Source organism: Amphiura filiformis, chromosome 8, assembly GCF_039555335.1.
Source record: "Amphiura filiformis chromosome 8, Afil_fr2py, whole genome shotgun sequence".
NCBI classification, from domain to species: Eukaryota; Metazoa; Echinodermata; class Ophiuroidea; order Amphilepidida; family Amphiuridae; genus Amphiura; species Amphiura filiformis.
The window spans coordinates 17,515,453-17,537,879 of NC_092635.1; the positions used below are offsets into that span (position 1 = coordinate 17,515,453).

General features: G+C 36.4%; 1 protein-coding gene across 3 annotated transcripts in view; it reads right to left on the reverse strand.

The window, feature by feature from the left end:
• Nucleotides 1–22,427, reverse strand: part of LOC140158717 (zinc finger protein 704-like) — a 46,106-nt gene that overhangs the window by 7,039 nt on the left and 16,640 nt on the right. For 2 of the 3 annotated variants that reach the window (XR_011859821.1, XM_072181908.1), the window contains exons 3-6: nucleotides 16,274–16,402; nucleotides 10,831–10,964; nucleotides 1,366–1,466; nucleotides 504–789 (exon numbers count right to left, since the gene is read on the reverse strand). Coding sequence is in view for 2 of the 3 variants with exons in the window: in XM_072181908.1 (XP_072038009.1) it covers nucleotides 504–789; nucleotides 1,366–1,466; nucleotides 10,831–10,964; nucleotides 16,274–16,402 (650 nt within the window). In the remaining variant the exon portion in view is untranslated. The remainder of the gene's footprint in view (nucleotides 1–503; nucleotides 790–1,365; nucleotides 1,467–10,830; nucleotides 10,965–16,273; nucleotides 16,403–22,427) is intronic. The other variant, XM_072181909.1, reaches the window with a different exon arrangement.

Sequence of the window (22,427 nt, forward strand, 5' to 3'; positions counted from 1 at the left end):
GAAACAGCCAATTTCAGGCGGCATAGGACACGCAACACGGACGTACGAGGCTGGCGAAGATACAGGGCTGACAGCCCCATTCACAATACACGGTTAGCGATTATAAATGGACAATTAACATACTTGCAGTGGGGTACTTTGCAGAACCCCAACGGTTTTAGAGTAAGATAATTTTGCTTTGACACCACATAACAAATTTAGAATTGTTTGTGAAGATTTCATGATTATGTGTTAATCCAATGGCGGCGTCAAAAATAGCGATATCGCATCCACCATCATCTGGCCAATTTTAAATACACCTACATCGCATCCTCACTAAACGCCCATGTCATCCATTCAAAAATCCAGCTGCTATATGTTTTTGGTTGAGATGAGTTTCTAAAATCATCCCCAGTGGATTATAGTAATCGTTTTTCCAATGTGATTATGTGCCTCATAATTAGATCACAATTCATTTATACATTCTTTATATTTTAAGCCTATTTTAAACCCGCTCTACTTACCACTGCAAATTGCTGTTCGTTGTTGTTGTTCTCAACTATCTGTAATGGCGGTGGGCTCAACCTATCACAGAGTGTTTCTGGCCTGAGTTCTGCACTGAAGGGGATTTGTTCAGGAGGGGGCGTCATCATTCCTGCTGGGTTTACCATATGTGTGGGGGTGTGTAACGGTGATGATGGGGAGGTATACATATTGGCAAATGTATCTGACACCGTGTCCACAGTTGTGTCAATTTCTGTGTAGTAAAATTCTTCTTCGTGATCGTTGACTTGGCCAGGATCATTTCTTCTGAAATATAAAATAGGTATGGGAAATCAGAACGTGTTCTATTTTTCGGGAGAGGGGTTAACTTCAGAATAGCGGCTGCCATCCTAACTAGATGTAACCTAATCCTAAGGTCTAATTTTAAATTGCCTTAATAATAATGAATTTTTCAACGTCAGCAGATTTCGCATCTCCACTGTCTTGCACAAATTTGCACTCAGCAAAATTACTGGGTGAAATATTTGTTATCTCAGCAAAAAACAAATTAATTAATACCAAAGTTACTGTAGAGCCCCTGGAAAATAGAAGAGCAATATTTAATTATCCTGCCATAGTATCTAATTTACGAACCTGATTTGGTATAATGTATGAGGAATTTTAATTAAGACATTTCTACCATAGGACCCTTTAATGGAATCTAGGGCGGTTCATCTCTAATCCAGCATTATAATACTGCCCTCTTATGTCTTTAGTTTGCCAATGATGTAAACATTGCTTAGACTGATCCCAGTCTTCAAATCAACAAAGTGACATTGAGTGATCATATCAATTCCCAATGCTGAAAACCTTGTATTAGATTTCATACTTGAGGAAATTTACCTGAGATGAAGTGTTCTTATGTGTTTCTCAATGCCTTGCACAGTGCAGAGTGTTTTCCCACAGCCTGGCCATGTGCACTTGTAAAGAGTCTTGACAGTTGCCTGGACAAAAGAAAAACATAAAAGTTGGGCGAAGTTAATTAAAAGGCATACTGTCGGTAAAATATCCTTGCACAACTTGTACCACAGCATTGCAGCAGATAATAGTAACCAGGATGCAACAGCGTGCCTAAGCATGTGCGCACATGCTCGCTGACTGAAAACAATGTGCAACAGCTAATTGCAGTGAACTATATCACCCGACATATATATTTGGACAAAATATAAATCGGACAAAACAATTAGACATAAAAATATTGGACAAAATAACTTTGGACAACACGATATTGGCCAAAATAACTTTGGACAAAGTGCTGTTTACCCCCAAATTTTAACTTCAATGGGAAATGCGCCAAATGAAACACATCACTGGACACCTGAAGTGCCATAGGTTGACAACCTTGTCATCAAGAGAGGGTTATGTTTGCCATTTTTATTTCACCTTAAATTCATTTTTTAATTTGATTGGTTTGTGTTTTTAAAAACCTATAAATCATTTCACCTGAACAGCATTGTGAACATTAATTACAAAATTCTTGATTGAAACAAACTGAACAATGGGAACATTTGGTATTGAAATGCAATCTGATGTATTATTCAGTTCAGAGATAATTAAAAAAGCTTGTCATTACGGCATATGGCCACGTAGCTCACGCACACACACTAGTTCAATGTTCACAGAATTACAGTCAGCTTGCACGTAGCATCGGATGATTTTTTTCTTCCATATAAATATGAATTGCGCCACCTGGAATTACCCAGTGATGCCTATCATGTGATGTAAACACCGGCACTTGCCAGTGGACAAGTTGAGACATGTTATATAGCAGTATGCCGGGCAGCATTATAGATCCTCAATGTAAAAAAAATGTAAAAGTACACTCCGTCTTCAAGTGTCAATCGTAATCTGCCGGCAGGCATTATGCAAATGAGAAGCGGGTTCTTAACATAGAATGGGCATGTGAAATTAACATTTCAAAGGCATGATTCATGGGTTTGAGTCAGGAGCCAAGGATCTTTTTTAAATAGGTATTCCCCGAAATTTCCTTCGGTGCATTTACAAGTGGGGATTGTCAGGATATGTGCTTGATTTACCATGGGCATTGTCAGTCACTTTGAACTGTTGTAAAAGTCAATTGTATTCAACTTTTTTTTATTTAAATTAATTACTTTGCACTAAATCTTGATAAAGACTGCATTGTACAAACTGAAGTTTCTGTATTGTGTGGCTATAGTTTCGGTTTCGAAAAAAAAAACCTTTTGAACTAAAATCACGATATTTTATATAATAAAAAATTACTACCTACCAGAAATAATATCAATTAATTTGGATAACAAATCCCAACTAGTTTACTGACAATATTATGAGACCTACCCAAATCAAAATAAATTGTACACAAGTTTTACAAATGGCTCTAATTTTCCATAATTGTTGTATTTAGTTCATTTAGATATTATACCCATATGGTTAATTCCCGGGTTAATTGGTCAAATAATGCAGAAATTATACTTTACTGTGTGCAATTTCCTTTTAAAATGATGAAACATGCATTTAAGAGGCAATGACCCTGAATTTATACATTGAAAATATTTTACTGACATTTCAAATTTTCAAGTGATATTCAGAAATGGATATTTGACCCTGAATTTATACAATGAATCGTGTCATCAGAGCCTGCTTTTTTTGACATTTCAAATTTTCAAGTGATCATATATTTGAGGAATGGATATTGTTTTTTTATATGAAACTACAGTCCTGGCATATTTCTATTGAATTCAACGAAATAAAAGTGCTCCTTTTGTCATCCACAATCTTTTTTTTTTTTTTTCGTTAATATTTATTGCATATTTTACAGGCAATTCCAAAACTTGCATCAAAATTTGACCTGTGGTAGGAGATGAATATTTTTATGCTGCAATAAAAACTGAGGAATTTAACCATTTATTTTAGAGCCAATTTCAACACAATCTCACTAAATAATATAAAAATTTATTACAAATAATATAATATGCTTATGTATTTTACCTCTGGAAATTGTATAACCCTACAAACATGCATGGCAAATCACTCTGAATTGATCATAGTGGAATGAACAATCAAATCTTGTTTTTCACTTTTCCAGGAATTAATAAATGTCAATATCCCTGCCAGAAATAAGTGTTATTGGTTAATTTTGTGTCAACAAATTCTACAATATTATACTGGTCAGTAACCTGGTCAGTTACCAGGGCAGTGTAAATGGACAATTATATGTATTTTCTCTTCAATGGTACTTCTGAGAAAATCAGCATTAATTACTTCTACTAATTGTGATCATAATAAATGAAAACTAAATAGCAATGACAAATGTAATATTCTGAAATCAATTCAATTGACCTTCATCGCTGGACAACCAAAAAAGGTAAACAAGTACCATGTGTTACTGTAGCTCTAATTATGTAAAGCCCCATTCCAAGTATGTTCTCGTATTTGCCTCAAATAATGCATGGCCATTGCGCCTTTGTGTTCTAGTTTGCTCGCAAATCTAATCAATAATTTCAAGTCACTTTTCCAGGAATGCTGCGAACAGTGAAAATGTCAATGTCCCTCAAGAAAAGAACAGTGCTGAATGGCTTAGTAAAATGAAACACAGTAGTAAGCACGACTAACATGTATACCCATATGGTACTATTTCTTCAAAATTGAACCAACATTGCATAGCTATAAAAGTAAAGCTGTTTCTGATCTGATCCAATGCTATAAATGTTTGTACTTGGTCGCTTTCTTTCAGCCTCACTCGCTGCGCTGCAATCACCATTTGCAAATACTTGTATAAGAACCACTGGCCCTGGGCTTGTTTGCTATCATTATTGGACTAGGTATGTTTGTTCTCATTCTTACCCTCTAGTATAATAAACATGCCAATATTGATGATCATTATCTTTTTGTTTCACCAAAATGTCCAAACATATGGAATCGAGAGTATAAAAGAGTTTTCACTGGCAATTGCTAGCTACATACAAAGGGTGAAAAACAAAACTGTACGGGCTTTCATCACATCATTCCTCTCAATAGCGCACAGCAAGTCAGCACACAAATATCAGCAGCAATATTTCCCACCACATATCCAGGGTCCTAAATGAAATCCCTCAGGGTCATATTATGTAATACCAAAATATAAATTACTAACCATGCTAACACATGATTATATTATTAACATATAACACACCACCTATGAAGGACATTTATTTTTATTCATTTTTTTCCTTCCTATTTTTAATGTGGCTTAAAAGCCCATTCAGTGATCACAGCAAAGTGTTAAAAAAATATAATTGCTTTATAAATTACTCTGTAAATTACCTAAGAGTGAAGGATAGATATTAAATCAGGCTATGTTTAGCATCTATGGCACTAACAAATGTGACAATGCTAAATTTTGATGATTTTTACGATCCTCCAGATGAGCAAATCACTGAATCGGCCATACAAACAGCTTGAACTATACTACAGGCATGAAATGTGATCATTGCCTGCTTTTTGTCAAAAAGACACTGCAAAATGGTACAAGGTTTTACTGCAACTACATGTAGTACAATGCCTCATTTCAAATATATAGTTTTAGTTTTGGTCACGTGGTTTCCTATTGTCCTGCCTAACCACTTGAATCATAAGATATCGAACTCATTGTTTCTACCTTTTGTTTAAAACCGAACATTTGTGTCAGTCAGTTTCGCTTTGGTTTCAGTTTCTTATAAGTGGTGTGGATCGTGGTGGTCTCCGTTTTATTGTAAAATACTCTAAGTATACAAAAGAAATGTTTAAATTTTGCAGTGCAATATTCACGAGCAGAGAAGTCGAACAAAGCAGTCTACATTTGAAAGCATTGATTTAGTTTGAAAGCATTGACTTGAGACAACGAATTAGCCTAAGCTGATTTCACTGTGAAAATATATAGACCATCGAAATATTTCCAGACATTACAATAGCCACTTGACAGATTATGACTTCATTGATATAAACACTATTATGCACAACTCTATTTATGTGCATATCGCATGACGGAAGATCAATATCATAGAAAGCTGGTTTAAACTAACTTTTATTCAATTTATTTATTGGAGAATAGAGAGAGAGAGAGATAGAAGAGATCGCCAGGGAAAGAGGGTATGTGTGTGTGTGTGTGTGGGGGGAGGGGGTAAGGGTAAGGGAGAAAGAGAAACAGAGGGGAGAGAGCATTGGAAGTGGGAAGGGAAGGAGGGTGAGAGGGGGGCTCAAGAGTGGAGTGGAATAACAGGGAAGAGTCGATATCGAGTGTGGGGAGGGGGGAGGAGGAGGTTATATATAGGTGGCGGAGGGAACATAGGTAAGAGGTATGGGTTGTGCTTTCCGGGAATAATCTAATTCATAATCAAATCATCTACATCATCATGCATCGCTCATATTTCAGACAAATAAACAAAACACCCCCCCCACCCCTCAATATATGCACATGATTTCTACATGTAGGCCTAGGTCTAGTATATATCCATCATTTGTGTCTCAACGATGGCTATGCATAACTTATCAAACGAATCTCGAACTCGGGTAATTTTATGGTGTCATGGAAGTGTGCCACCTACAGCAAAAAGTCGCCTGCGTGATAGATATCGATAATGAAAATGTTAGCACAATAGGCTATTATATACGTATGGTTATAGGCCATTATACTTTTGATTATATATACCCTCTTGTGTCCTCCCAGCACAATAGTGTTATGATTGCATACCAGTTCATCTCCACATTTTAATCCCTTGATTTTTGGTTTCTGAACAATAGAGAAACCAAAACTATATATTTAAAATGAGGGAATGTACCAGTACTGGTTTTAGCAATGTTGCTGCATTTGTGAAGGATGCCAGGCCAACACAAATTTGGTTTTGATTTTGAGCATGGATGATTTATATTAAAATGTTTGCTCACCACCCCCTCCCTTTTCAGTGAGTATGTATGTCAATGTCAAGCACTACAGGTGTGTTTGAATGCATGTCATTGCAATTTGTATAAAAACTGGCACATATTTTTCACTCTTAATTATCCAATTCATATCAAACATATCTCAGATCTGATCTCTGATCTTGTCATTGCTGACTACAATCCACATCACATTTTGACTTTGACGTCATAACACAGCCAACAGAATTGAAAACACCAAATTGCAACACCTAGAGACTTATCTATATCATAAATATGATAAGTATTATGACGTAAAAGCACTATTGTTGTGAAAAGTAGAAAAGCTTTCATCCAAATAAAAAATATAGTCATAGATTTGAATGATCAAAATCGGGTCAACATAATCTCTTTGTGCTGTAGTCATTTATCTTGCCTGTCAAGAGTATAGTATTCATGCCTCATCACACCAGGTCCCTGGGCATTGGTATCAGAATGGAGGATAAACATAACCATGAATGATCAAGATAACCTTTCTATGTGATTTCACAAGTAGGCCCTACTTTTTTTGCGTGAGGTAACTGACGCTGCGCTGCACACACATGTAACAATGTTGCTGAAATTTAATATACAATTGAAAGTGTAATCTGGGTTATGATTAGACATCTGCAACATATTTTTATTAGGCTTGAATAGATCTAGATTACATGTTTGTTTAATTTTCTCATTATTTTCACAAATTTCACAGCTGACACCCCATATCTCTAGTGTAGGGATGTACCATTAGATTTCTAGGTGGGGGCTGAAAGTAGGCCTATTTGAAAAACAAAACATAACTTAACCCTCTAATTAGGCAAAAACTGGGGGGGGGGGCAAAAGTTCTAACTGGAGGGTAGTGGAGGGCATTTCCCATATGCCCCCCCACCTACCAGCACTACCTATATTGCGGTGGAGGAAATTTCTTGTTCAGATGTAAAATGAATGCACTATTAAAACCCACATCATGTGAGTGGGTGCACATGGTAGGCGTTTTGGAGTCAAAAATGGCTAGGAAGGGGAGGCCAAAGGGGGGAAGACGGATATGTCAAAACTGCATGCACGCCCTAAAAATCTACAATCACTCACATATTTATTTCATTTTAATATTGAATAAGTTTTTGTATACTAAGGGTTTAATTTCACAAAAGGAGTTTGAACCACAAAATTAACACTCTCTGAGCACAGATGTGCTCAATGGCCTATTATCATGATTATAGGCCTACACTACCCTGGTTATTACAGGTATTAAATTCACAATCAACAAGCTCAACTATTATTTCTTTACTGTTATTCCATAACAATAAAGCGTGATGCCCAACACATCTGGGCTTTTTAAATATAATTTTTGTCTTGGACCACTTTTGAAATTAAAATATAATTTTACTCCATCATGCAGGCAATACCTAATCTTATAATCTATTCTGCTGCTTTCTTTTTTCTGGTAATTCAGTACCTTCAAGTAAAATGTCAGGATTACAGACCTACTCCTCCATGTTCATTCAGTCTTGGAAGATTTTGCAACCTATGGGCAGTGCAGTGAGCCTTTAATGCAATAATATGATCTGATTAGGCAACATACATAATGGGAGCAATTCTGACCAGAATATAAGAGGCCATAACTGTAAACAGCATAATGAACAATAGGCCTGTAAATCCAGGGACGTGGTACGATCTCTCACCTCAAACAGAGAACGCACTGGAACAATCATGCTTTCACTAGTATATAATGGCAAACAATATATCCAGCATGATAACAAGCTCCAATGCAATCCAACCGGCAGAGTTTACTTTCCTGTGGTTTCCTACTGCAACTCAGCACAAACAAACAACATTGAAAACTCTCAGGTCAATGTACCATGCACAATTCAGTTTTCTATAAACCAAATGGTGACGTTCACAGATTTATCAATATTCCGATTAATATATGTGTGAATTAAGTACATAATCAGGTATGAGTTAACATTATAACAAACCTAAGTGTGTGAGCATGACAGGTGTTTGTGATCCTGTTGATTTCCCTTCCCCATACTTGCGAAATCGTTCAATCATACAAAACATCTGTACATGTGTAAAATTACAGAAGCATGTCAATCCTGGGATTCTAATCACATCCTGCAGTAGTATCCTGAAATTTTGATTTAAAATGATATTGGACTTGGTAATTAATTGATACTTTAATTTGTATGATATGGTTAAATGTGTGGTTAACCACCAATGCAATTTATGCAAACACAAAATGCTTGATGGCTAATGGCTACTCTAACTACCATAATTGCCTTGCAGCACCAACTGAACCAAATTACTTCCCCTTCACAATCACACAAACCTGGGATAAGGAGAGGATGCTTGGCTGTCAAATCTGCCTAAATACTCGCTACTATTAAGCCTGCCCCCCCCTCACTCTGAAGTCCAGGAGAAATTATGCCATTTGTCCAATCCTGGAACCACCTCTGCAACCGATCTCCTTAATCGATACACTTCAAGTTCTTATATATATATATTCAAGATGCAAATGTTCCAGGATTTCTTCCACTGTAAAATTTGTAAACATTTTTTTCTGTAAAATGAAATCCTGGTTTCAGTAGTAATTCACACCACCAACCATCCATGATAACCAATTTTAAAGGGACCAATACTTGATACTAGTACTAGTAGTAGATGGTCATGTCACAGCAGCATACTGAACTGATTTCAGGCCATTTTGGCATGCAGTCAAAACTACCCTGGTCGCTCTGCCCCCTACTTCAGTATAATGGTGAAAGGCTAAGCTATCTTGTTATGATGAGATCCGCTGCTTTGTACTTGGATTATCTTTAACTTTTGTTAAGGGCTGGGGTATGAACGTTTGGCCAGTATTTATTTTGGGACATTAGAGCACATCAGACATATCGAATTACATTCTGAATACGAAGAATGTCATTCTGATATCAAATAATTTTGATTTTTGAAATTCGCAATTTAATTCACATTTTATGGCAAATCATTAAAAATTGATATTTTTGGGGAAAAAATCCATATCTTCAATATGAAAGGTCAAAATTTTCAATTGACCGTCGGCTTTTCCTTCATGCTACATACACTTTAAGAATATATCATTAGATTTATATAATTTACTTCGAGGACTGTTATATATCAAAAATTTGAAAAATATCAAATGTCATAAAATTTGTATTATATTGTGATTTTTAAAAAATGAAAATTATTTGATATCAGAAAGACATGCTTCGTATTCAGAATGCAATTTGATAGGTCTGAGGTGCTCTCATGTCCCACAAAAAATACTGTCGAAACGCAATAAACGCTCATTTTGGATCCCTTAAGTAATTTTTCATATATCTAAAGTAGACCATCACCAGGTTCTGCCAATATTATACCATGTTTCAAATAATACCTTTTTAAAAAAAAGAAAAGGATGATTGCGTTCATTCATTCTGCATCAGGGTTCCTTTGGAAGTGATTGGTTTTAGCTTTCTATCATTAGAAAATGTAAACCACTCTGTCTTTAAAGGTCATGTTTTAAGTCGTCTTGCCAATGGCCATTATGTTTTTTTGTGCTATCAGAGAGAGAGAGAGAGAGAGAAAATTCAAGCAGGAAGGAAATTCAAATGCCAATGTCCTCACTTTATTCAAGAAGAAATGTATGAGGATGATATGCATTCACTTAATTTTATTATTACTTTTATATTGAAATGTGCTCTATAATTTATTCAGGCAATTTAATAATGATCCAATTTCGTAGTGACATTTCAATATTACTTCATGGTAGAAGGCACGTATGCAAAGCAACATTTGACCACATAATATTAATCCTATTTCCTAGCAAACCCACACAGCGCAATAAATACAAAGTTCAAGATCATAAACAATAACTGACATCAATTGCTATTCCTTTTGTTATACAAATATTAACCCATATCAGGAAAATGGTACACCAAAATATGATTCATAACACAATGAACTGACCACAACAAAGTTCTACAGGTACCTTGCTGATCCCAGTCTGACACAACTTCTTTTAAATCCATTGCTTTTCAAAACCGGAAAACTTTACAAGACTTACAGATTTTTTTTCACCTGCAATATATTTTATGGTTGGTTCTGGCTTTAAAAAATTAAATGCAAATGTCATGTATTCTGAATACAAAGCTGGTGGTGGTTTGGACACCCACCTGCCCCCACCCCACACCCATTTCTGGGTGTATAACTTGATCCTCCTACTCAAGACTTGTAAAATAGCTCAAATGTGTGCATTTTTATAATCCATTTTAAATTAATGACTCAATTTCGCCAAAAATGGTACATACGACTAGGCGTTATTGCACTCGCCCATCAATTTGCTGACCTCAGCCAAAACACAGCATTGTCAGTGTAATTTATTTACACATACTGCAATGAATAAACAAATATATATAAACCCACCGTATTGTTTTGTATTGGTTTGCTGTCCGTGGAGCGCTGCAGTGTCCCAGGATCAGTCATATCAATGCCTTCATCAACGGATGGTGGACCAAATATCATACTACCATAATGCCCTGATGTGTATTCAACATCACCTGTAAAAAAATCAAACAAAATTTCAAATAATCAGCCATTAATTTTCTAATCAAATAAAATCACATTATGTCAAGATTTTTTGTGTAATCAATCGTTTTCAAAAATTCTAACCTCCCGAATTCTTTTATTCAGCTGCGGTAATCTTTGAATCAATTACTGCATTCTGAAAACTCTTATCTTAATTAAATTTTTTGACTATTCAAAGTATTATTTAACTATACAAATCTGAGCAGATGACCTAATAATGGAAGGAAAATACAATCTAAGGTCACTTGTATTGTTGAAAGAACAATACTATTTCCTATTTTTCTTTTACTCCAAATTTTAACCATTTATTTTCAAATTCAATAAATTATTGAAAATTGTTCAAGAAATAATACAAAACAAATAGACCGTCCATAACTAAGCACTGTTACACAAACATGTGACTGTTTACATCATTTCTGTGTCCAGGTTTGTTAAGACAAATAGTTTCTAATTAACCTGTCCTCCTTCCAATAGTACCTAATTCAAAAAATCGATTGCTTCAATTAAGCAAATGACATCAAGGGGCGCGCAAGGTTGAGCAAACACCATGCGGGCTCTAATAGCTCAGCATTAGATTCCATTGTGCCGATTCCAGGAAAACCTGGCTCCCTGCGGCGATGTGTACGCTGCGTTGATTTGATTATGGGAGGACTATGAATGAGTTCACCGGCTTCCATCCCCGAGAACTGCATAACAACTGCTGTGGCGCATATTTTCGCTGCATTATTTTTTACCACTTCCCATCTAAAATTCTTAGTATTAAGGGTGTATAGGTCCGAAACATTGATTCAGACACAAGATGCATTCAAATTTCTAGAAAAACTGAAAAAATACCATCACTTATTGGTATATCGGCATCACATTACGTTACGGGATAAATACAGCTTACAGCAGGTGAAATTGGTGAAATATTTCACATTCAAAAAATTCACCCATCTGTACTAGGATTCCTCTCCCTTGGTTCAGTGATAAAGTGCATTCAGAGTGCAACATACAACAACAATATTTATTAATGGCAGCAGTATGCGATTATTGATTTTATTATCCCCACCCTTATATTTTTTTCCATTAATTTAATTTTCATTGAAAATTTATTTGTAATATTTTATTGTTTTCATTTCAAGCAAGCTTCACAATGTAGGCGGTCAAAAAATTAATTCAAATATTTATTGCAATAACAAAGACCTAGTCATGAAAATTTATTCATTTTTTTCACAACAAAAAAAAAAAAAAAGGGGGGGGGAAGAGATCAGGATTTGATAATTGATATTTTAGTGACTCCTTTCACAGAATATTACTCATATTGCATTGTCTTTCAATTTCAAATGGATTTGCTATCATCAAGAGGATTTCTAATGTGAGAATTTAAACCCTACTTTCTTGGAAAACTCAACTGACACATCAATGACTTCATAACTTCTTGCAGCTGATTTATTTATTGTGTTGTTTTTTATTAGTCACTGACAGCTATAAATAAAGAAATGAACCATGGACGTAATCGTTCGTTGGCTCTTCTAGGCTCTTCACTGGAACGTGCATACTAAGCGGTGTCAGATTGTCAGTATACCTTTAAAATTGCTAATACCGGACTACCGGTACATGTATAGGAAATAATTAGATATGCCCAATATCCCCGGCATTATCCACCAAGTCTGAATAACATCCATAATATTAACTATTATTTGAACTTTAGTCTTTTTTTAATACAGATAGTTTATGGCTATCAAATCAACCCTGGATACCCTGTTTCAAGTGAATAAAGTGCTATGTTGTTCCACAGCTGTATGCACTGATACAGGCAATATGGTACAATGTACTGTACGTGACAATCTACATCTATGTGTACAATGTGCATGTATCATTTGTGCCTTTACGCACAGTTTGGCACGTCAGCACTGGGAATTTCCCAATATCTACCACTATGACTAACTTGTTTACCGGTAATAAACCGGTATCATATCAGACTTCAGCATTTGTGGTTTTACCTCAAACGCTAGACAACCCAAAGTTGTGGTTTGGATCCAGGCCTGATGTTTAAAGTCCTCAACCCCTGGTAAACTGCCAAATTCAATTACTGTATGATTGGCAAGAATTTGCAACAAGATCATGGTCTTGTGTGATGCAATTATCACCAGTTTCCTCATCACATGGTGCTCATAGTCATTTGTTCCCTCTCATCATTTTTATGTCAAACAAAAATGGGCTCTTCTACCGTCATGTAAGGGTTATCACAAATTCTAAGGTTTGGGTGTAGGGTTAGAGTTTAATGTTTGAATTATAGGGAAACAAGATGCTAGATGTAGATGTGCTTGACATACTTTTTTTAATATCAGAGCTCTCATCAAATCAAATTTCCACAACATTACAATAAGAGCTAATAAAATCACTGCTGACAATACATGTTTATGATGTAAAGTTCTTTCAATTGTGAATTCCCTGCTTCTTGAATATTCTGTCACGTTCCCATCTCATTATGAGGGCTTTTTCAAATTATCAACATGATCATCAATCTCATTGGTTGCCCGCCTTCAACGGCAGTGCTGTCCACACAGCAATCCAAATGGTCATTGTTTCTAGATCTGTAATTCAGTTCTGATGATCAATGATTGTGGCATTTCTCACGTACTGGTCATAATAAATGTACTTTAGCATTAAGACCAAGCATTGCATGTCAAATATCATGCATGATGAAACAAATGGGTGGAGTCATCACTCATGACCAGTGTTCGAATTTAGGAAAAATAAATGGTTGTCCCACGGACAACCAGATTACAATTTCTGGTTGTCCGTCTAAGTTTTTGGTTGTCCGTAGGCCTACGAATGTGACTTTTGGCTAGATTTATGGTTGTCCGGCGGACAACTAAATCAGTATTTTTGGTTGTCCGGCGACTTTTTTAGTTGTCCCGGCAACCGGACAACCAAAATTTGAGCGCTGCTCATGACTAAACCAGGCATGAGAATACATTCAATGAAAAAAAAAAAAAAGGAAAAAGCACAAAAAATATGGCAAAAATGTTCAAAACGGGCTAAAAAGAAATACAAATTTTATTAAATTAATGCAGAAATTTTGGCCCCCAAAAAGGAATTCCTTTTAAAAAGGAAAGTTCTCATGTTTGAGACTACACACAGACTGCAACACACACTGATCTCAATTTATTTTTGAAAAATCTGATGAGGTTACACTGATGTTTCTTAGAAGTTTAGCACTGGCAAATTGAAAACTCTTGAAATCATCTCTATTTCATGCCAAGAATGTTTCTTTTTAAAAAAACCAGATTTGTGAGCCTGGCTTGTAGTGCATCTCTTAATTGGGTGAAATTTGTACTACTTTCTTACTTCCATTTTGTTATCTGCAAATTTATTGTCTGAATTACAAATTCACACTTAAAGTCGGTCACTTCATGATCAGCTGTACCAAACTATACGATGACCATGAGCAAGATTGACCGTGACTCACAAAAATGGGTCAGTACTATCAGATACAATTTCATATAAAAGGCCATCACAATCGCAGGGGGTACAGCTCAGGCTCAGGTACGGGTCAAATTCAAGGATATCTTTGTTCAGATGTGGGCGTTTTGGGTAAAATTGCGCAATTGCCAAGTGCATTTTTATTTGATTTGAAAATTAGCAAACATTTGCAATTACTCCCAACCTACCGTAAAGATAAATAAGCCCAGCCTATATATATATGCATGCACAAAAAGTTTGTATGTGGGAGGGTGGTGGAGGACTGATTCCAAAGCCAAAATTAATACATTTTTGCAGAATACCTAAAGTAAAACCCCACCACATTCCCCTGGGTGTGATTCCCCTGATTAGCAGGCAAAAGTAGAAGGGACCAAACTTCGGCCCCCTTTAAACAAAATATTATGAATATCCCAATGTACAATGTAGGGCCAATTATGTTGCCATAATACTAATTTTAGAATAAATGGAACCTGTGTAATTATCACTATATTATAGGATAGGACCCTGGCCTATATGCCAATGTAGGCAGGAGTATCTCCCATATTTCAGTCACTAACAAAGAAACTTAAAATTTAATTAATTTTCAAACTTACGATCAAATTAATTTTCTTTTCTTTCGACTTAATTCACGTAATTGAAAGACAAAGACGGACCAAAGTAAACACTTGAAAATTAAAGGTCATTGCGAGACTTTACATATCAGGGCCGGCCGGCAAAAGCGGACTTAAATAAGTCAATGGAGTAAAACTTTTCCTGAGGGAGGTTCAAAACCAATGGTCTAGTGATAATGACCAACTGCCCTTGGACATGTTATTTGCAGAATTGACCAATTGGTTGGAATTGTCCTGAACTGACCAGGCTGTTTAATCAGTAATATCAATATTCCTGATAGTCTGACCACTGTCTAGTTTGATTGTGGTTTGTAAATAGTGACCAATGACCAGGTCACTTTGTCCAGGGTCTAGTTTGCTACCTGCCCTTAGGCACAGATCCTGGAAAACCCAAGGAACACACTTCAAGCAAGTCTGGCATCCCTACATGTAGTTGAACAACAACTTGAGCACACAGTAGTGCTCATGTAGGGAAACACAAGATCAAGGTTACACTGATCTGCCTTTGGGACAATAATTAAATGCCCTTGAAATAGCGGCCAGGGATTGTTAAAACACACACACACACACACACACAAAAGCATGAAAGAAATAAACACACTGACTTGGTTCTGGACTTTTCCATTGTCATGATTGTAAGAAAACTCTGTTTAATTTTACAGAGTTAAGTGAGGTGCTTTTTTTTTAAACGTGCTCATACATTGCATAGGTATTTCTTTGTGGTTCATATCAGAGTCATCTATCCCTGCATCTCTGTGACTACCATCTAATATATTGTCCTTTACATTTTATTTATTTCAACTTCCCAAGTTTCATAAATTTCACTCAAGTTGCACATTTCAATTACTGCCAAGTTTCAGCCCCCTGTTGGAAATGATGTAATCATATAATCATGTTGCTGAAAACTAACCAAACTTTGTAGCAAGTCATGACTCATGACTTTAACTCATGACTCACGAGTTAAAATGGTCTGATCGACTCAAATGATATTCAGTGACTCAACCCCACTGAATAGTTAACTCAAGTTTAGACACAATTTGAGCTAAAAATTCGTTCAAATGAACATACTGGACCTGATTCCATTTTTATTAGTCAAAGCTCCCATTGGGCACCCCATTCCTTTTTTAAAGGAATTTTTATTATTAGTTGGAACTAAAAGATGATGATGATTTTTAACTTAAAAGATGAAGGAGTCTTACTTGTTGATGAGACTGGTGATGGTGTTCCCCTCGAGTTCATGTCCCAGCTGAAATGACCACTACTGGTTGGGCTAAAAGACATGTCTCCAAATGGAGGTGGACTCCTTGGACTTGTAGGCAGCAAGATATCTAGAAAATCAAAATAAGAAAACAATACAATTGAAATATTTAGTGTACCTGGATAGTTTTCTAAAATGTGTAAATGCATCATAGTTTATTGAAATAAAGAAACTTTTCTATAGAGTAGAGTAGGCTACTACCATCCGGGTACCAAGTCTTAGTTTTGGGCATTTAGAAGGGGATGGGAGGGCTCAGAGCTGAAGATTTTTAAGATTCAATTTACAACTGTGCAGAATATTTGGCAATATATTTGAGAAATAGCCCCCTATTGATGTTTGCTATCCAGACTGCAGGTGATGGCATATTTGTTTAATGAAAAAATTATGTTCTCACATTATTATTCAAAATATAGTCCCCTTTTTGCGAGTAGGTGTGAAAGTGCAATCATGTATAGTGTTCTTTTCAACCAGTTTGCAATGGTAACTTAGTTCTCTTGCTTTTCTTTTTTAAATTATATTACAATAAGTTGGTATAACATATTTGTCAAGCGCACATAAGCAGGCGAGTGATGAGAACTCAGGCTGCTTCTAGTACACACATGAATGCATGCATTCAATGTTGATCGATGCACACTATATAAATTACTAGGTCATTGCCCTGCATCATAATGCGCATAGTAATGAAAACCATGTCAATGCACACCGTACGCTCAAGTTCATTAAGCTTTAATCAACACTACTGTATCAGCAGAGGCTTTCCTGCTTTCCCAGAAACCCCTCTTATATTCACTTCAGGGAGCACAATCTATATGATGACAATCTCCTTGCATCTGTTCCATGACTACTGTGCAAATATTTTCACATGGTATCTACTTCATAAGATGATTTCTGGTTAACAATGGTAAATAAATATTAATACTATTCATAAAGTCTTAAGCAGTTTGTTAGCCCCTCCCACATTGAATGGGTATTGAAGAAATTTATGAGTAAATATTACCAAGTATTAAACATTCAGTTCCAAGTACCATTCTAAAAATTAGGGATTTTAATGATGTCAATATTTAGAATTATCTCATTTAATTATGGGGTGGGGCATCTGGTGAAGAATTTCTCAAAAGAAATTAACTTAATTTATCTCTGGTGCAAATAATGGGGAGGGGTATCTCCCCCTGCCTTCATAAGTGAATTTCATATTTCATTTCATATTTTTGCACACTATTTATGCACTTCGCTTCCAAGTACGGATATTATTAGCTCATCACCATTTATTTGACATAATCTGCCAATTTCACATAGATTGGACTTGTAGTGCAAGACCACAATAACACATTTCCTTGAAAAGAGTGTTGTACTGAACATTCAAAATTCATGAAGAAAAACATGTCAAAAGTTCACCGTTCATAATTCATAATAAAATCAATTGATAGAGTGGAAGGTCTTATTCTATCATTAGTTGGGGATTTATAAATTGTTATTGTGGTTTCGCTTCGTTATTCCGAAGGGTCGTTATTCCGAAGGTTCATTACTCCGAATTAACGATAAGGTTCGTTATTCAAGGACCGTTATTCGAAGGGTCATTACTCGAATTTACAACAAGGTTCGGTATTCGAAGGGTCGTTATTCGAAGGGTCATTACTCAATTTAAAACAGGGCTCGTTATTCCGAATTTACAACTAGGCTCGTTATTCCGAATTTTAAACCAGGCTCGTTATTCCGAATTTAAAACAAGGCTCGTTATTCCGAAGGGTCATTACTCAATTTAAAACAGGGCTCGTTATTCGAATTTACAACTAGGCTCGTTATTCGAATTTAAAACCAGGCTCGTTATTCGAATTTAAAACAAGGCTCGTTATTCCGAAGGGTCATTACTCCGAATTTAAAACAGGGCTCGTTATTCCGAATTTACAACTAGGCTCGTTATTCCGAATTTAAAATAAGGCTCGTTATTCCGAATTTAAAACTAGGCTCGTTATTCGAAGGGTCATTACTCAATTTAAAACCACGCTCGTTATTCCGAATTTAAAACAAGGGTCGTTATTCAAGGGTCATTACTCCGATTTTAAAGCAAGGTTAGATATTCGAATTTAAAATAAGGCTCGTTATTCGAATTTAAAACAAAGGTCGTTATTCGAAGGGTTATTACTCAATTTAAAACCAGGCTCGTTATTCCGAATTTAAACCCATGCTCGTTATTCCGAATTTAAAACAAGGGTCGTTATTCCGAAGGGTCATTACTCCGAATTTAAAGCAAGGTTCGATATTCGAATTGAAAATAAGGCTCGTTATTCGAATTTAAAACAAGGGTCGTTATTCGAAGGGTCATTACTCCAATTTAAAACCAGGCTCGTTATTCCGAATTTAAAACAAGGGTCGTTATTCAAGGGTCATTACTCAATTTATATTAAGGTTCATTATTCCGAAGGGTCGTTACTCGAATTTAATATGAGACTCGTTATTCCGAAGGGTCATTACTCAATTAAAAAGTAGGCTCGTTATTCCGAATTTAAAACTAGGTTCGTTATTCCGAATTTAAAACAAGGGTCGTTATTCCGAAGGGTCATTATTCGAATTTAAAAGAAGGCTCGTTATTCCGAATTTAAAACAAGGGTCGTTATTCGAAGGGTCATTATTCGAATTTAAAATTAGGCTCGTTATTCCGAATTTTAAACAAGGGTCGTTATTCGAAGGGTCATTACTCAATTTGAGTATGACCCTTCGAGATTGATTCCTTCCGGAATAACGAACCTGGTTGTAAATTCGATTCAATAGGGTTCGTTATTCCGAAGGGTCATTACTCCGAAATGACAATAATGGGCCTTATAGGTAAAAAAAGAAAGAAAGAAAGAAAGAAAGAAACAAAGAAAGAAAGAAAGAAAGAAAGAAGAGGAATGGAGAGAGAGAGAGAGAGAGATAAAGATATAGACAAAATGAAAGGATATAAAGAGAGGAATAAAAGAAAGAACGAAGAAAGGGGAGGGCGAGAGAGAGAAGAGAGACAAAGAAAGACAAATAGAAAAAAAGACAAAAAGCAGACAAAAAATAAAGAAAGTAATAAAAGAAAGTAATAAAAGAAAGTATTAAAAGAAAGAAGGAAAGAAAGAAAGAAAGAGACAGACAGAAAAAAAAAGAATTAAAGAAAAAAAAAATGAGCGAAAGTCAGAAAGGCAGGCAGACAGACAAAACATAAAGAAATACAAAAATAAAAAAAATGACGGATAGAGAGAGAGAGAGAGAGGAAGACAGACAGAAATATAAAAAGAAAGAAAGACATACAGACACACAGACACAGAAAGAAAGAAAGAACGAAAGAAAGAAAAAAAGAAAGAATGAGAAGAAAGAAAATAAGTAAGCAAGTAAATAAGAAAGAAAGAAAAAAAAAGAATGGCCAAAACTTGCAAAAAATATAGTCAGTCAAATATTAAAAAGTAACACAGAAAGCTCATAAACAGTACCACACAACTTAAGTTATAATGAATCATTCAACACATTTTTTGTCTCATTGATATGATGACACATTTCAGTGAAGTGCACTTGTGAGCAATGACACCCAATGCCTTTAATTTCTTATACTTATAATTGCAAAATCTGGCCTTATTAGGCCTACAGTCAGAAATATTTTTTGTTACATAATAATTAGTTTTGAGATGAAAAAAAATGAAACATTTATCACTTATTTACAAATGCAAATTGAATCACAAAACATGGCTTGGCTATTTGCAATAATAAAAAAAGATACAAAAACAAAATTTTCTGTAATAAAATAGGTTTAATAACCAGTTTAACTACAAGTTTGTCAAAATTGCCTCATAAAAACAATAAAATACAAAAGAAATTGCATACGTGCATTAGTAAAGTCTCGGTCCCAGCTGGTTTGTGCTTCTCCGTCACTTTGTTTAGTGACGGAGGAGCACAAAACCGCTGGTACCAGACAAAAGGAATGATAAGTGGTTTCAATTTTATGTTATCTTGTCCACGTCTATGACCATAATGAGAACCGAATATCCGATATCTTTCAAATAAAAAAGCCAATTGAAGCTGCAATTTCAAAGAAATTAAATATGAGAAAACCGAATATGACTTAATTATAGGTTAATACATGCGTATCACTTGTTGGGAGTGAAATTATACAAAATAATGCATCGCAGTACTGAGATGTTGATGCGTCTAATGCACGAGCCTCGAAGGGGGGAGTGCATTAGACGCATCAACATCACAGTACAAGTGCATTATTTTGTACAATTCTCGAGCAACAAGTGATACGATGATTAACCTATTTCATACACGAGAAAAAAAATCCTGTTACTTTTTCATTTTTGTAACAAAATTGTTACTAAAAATTTGGGAAATGCAGGCAAATACAAATGCACCAACTCGCAAGTAAAAAATGAACGCGTCCGAAAGCACTTTCACGAGCACTACGCTGAGTGCGGCGCCCGTGCAATTATACAACATTCATACATACTCACGATATAACGGCGTTTCTGATTGGATTTGCGCTCTTTTTTGCTGGTTATAAATACCGTTTATGACCAGTACGCGGGGCATAACAAGCTGCGTCACGCAGCGTTGGAACCCAATTAACACGATCCACGATTTGCTAGTGTTGCGTACACGCGATTGTCACCGCGCCCATCTCACGCGGGCGCAAAAGATGACGCGCTGCCTCCCAGCCGTTGACCTCATGAGCGGAGCTGCTTCCTGCAAGTAGGCCTACTCATTTTCTTCCAATTTATGAAGGAAAACGGTATGGAAATGTTATTTAAACTTGTAAACCCTTATTATTTTCATCTGTATTGAATTGCTAAGAATGTTGGGTATGTATGAGCAGGGTTCATTCATAGGATTCGGGCATGATCGCTGTTTATGCCCTCGGCTCACGCCTCGGGCATTTCAGCGATCATGCCCTCAATCCTATGAATGAACCCCTAATTTATGCACGGCTAGTAATTTACTAAAGCTGGTTTCATACTTTCTGCCGCTTGCCGCTCATAATGCTGGTTTCATACTTTCCTGCCGCTTGCCGCTTTGCCGCTCTGAAGATGATTTTACTTCACTCGCAATCTCACTAAAAACGCTTAGCGGTGACCAGCGGCAAGCCGATATATCGATTACTCACCGCTTTGCAGCGGCGGCAGCACCGCTGGGAGTTGAATTCAAGTCAACTCGGGCGGTGCCGCTCTGACGTATGAGAACAAAATACGATTTTGGAGCGGTGCTGAGCGGCAAGAGTAGCTTTCAGAGTCATACCGCTGCCGCTTAGCGGTGTGCCGCTCCGCTTGCAGAAAAGTACAAGCGGCATGATGAAGCGTCATGCCGCTCAGCGGCAAGCGGCAGAAAGTATGAAACCAGCTTTACGGAGGCTTTGATTGGTTCTCACTATCTAGGAGTGTATACAATATCATCATTTCGCCATTTGCCCACTTCAGTGCCCCCCTTTGTTTTTTTGGGTTTTTTTTGTTTCTTTGCATTCCGTACCCATTCAAATCTTCGAGGTGTAATGCTGGTTTCATACTTTCCTGCCGCTTGCCGCTTTGCCGCTCTGAAGATGATTTTACTTCACTGCGCAATCTCACTAAAAACGCTAGCGGTGATCAGCGGCAAGCCGATATATCGATTACTCCACCGCTTTGCCGCGGCGGCAGCACCGCTGGGAGTTGAATTCAAGTCAACTCGGTGCGGTGCCGCTCTGACGCATGAGAACAAAATACGATTTTTGAGCGGTGCTGAGCGGCAAGAGTAGCTTTCAGAGTCATGCCGCTGCCGCTTAGCGGTGTGCCGCTCCGCTTGCAGAAAAGTACAAGCGGCATGATGAAGCGTCATGCCGCTCAGCGGCAAGCGGCAGAAAGTATGAAACCAGCTTAACTTTTCATTAATCTCCTAATCTATACAATGAAAATTGAGTTTCTGCATGACTATTCCGACACGCCTTAAGGTTATTATGATGTTGCGATTATAAAATTTGAAAACAAAATTTGATTAGCAAGCTAGCCAGAGCTGCATCATCTTTTCTTCCATAATATAGTACATGAAAATACAATGCGTTAGGTGAATTGTAATTCATTATGGAAATATAATAGACATACAGGGTGTCCCAG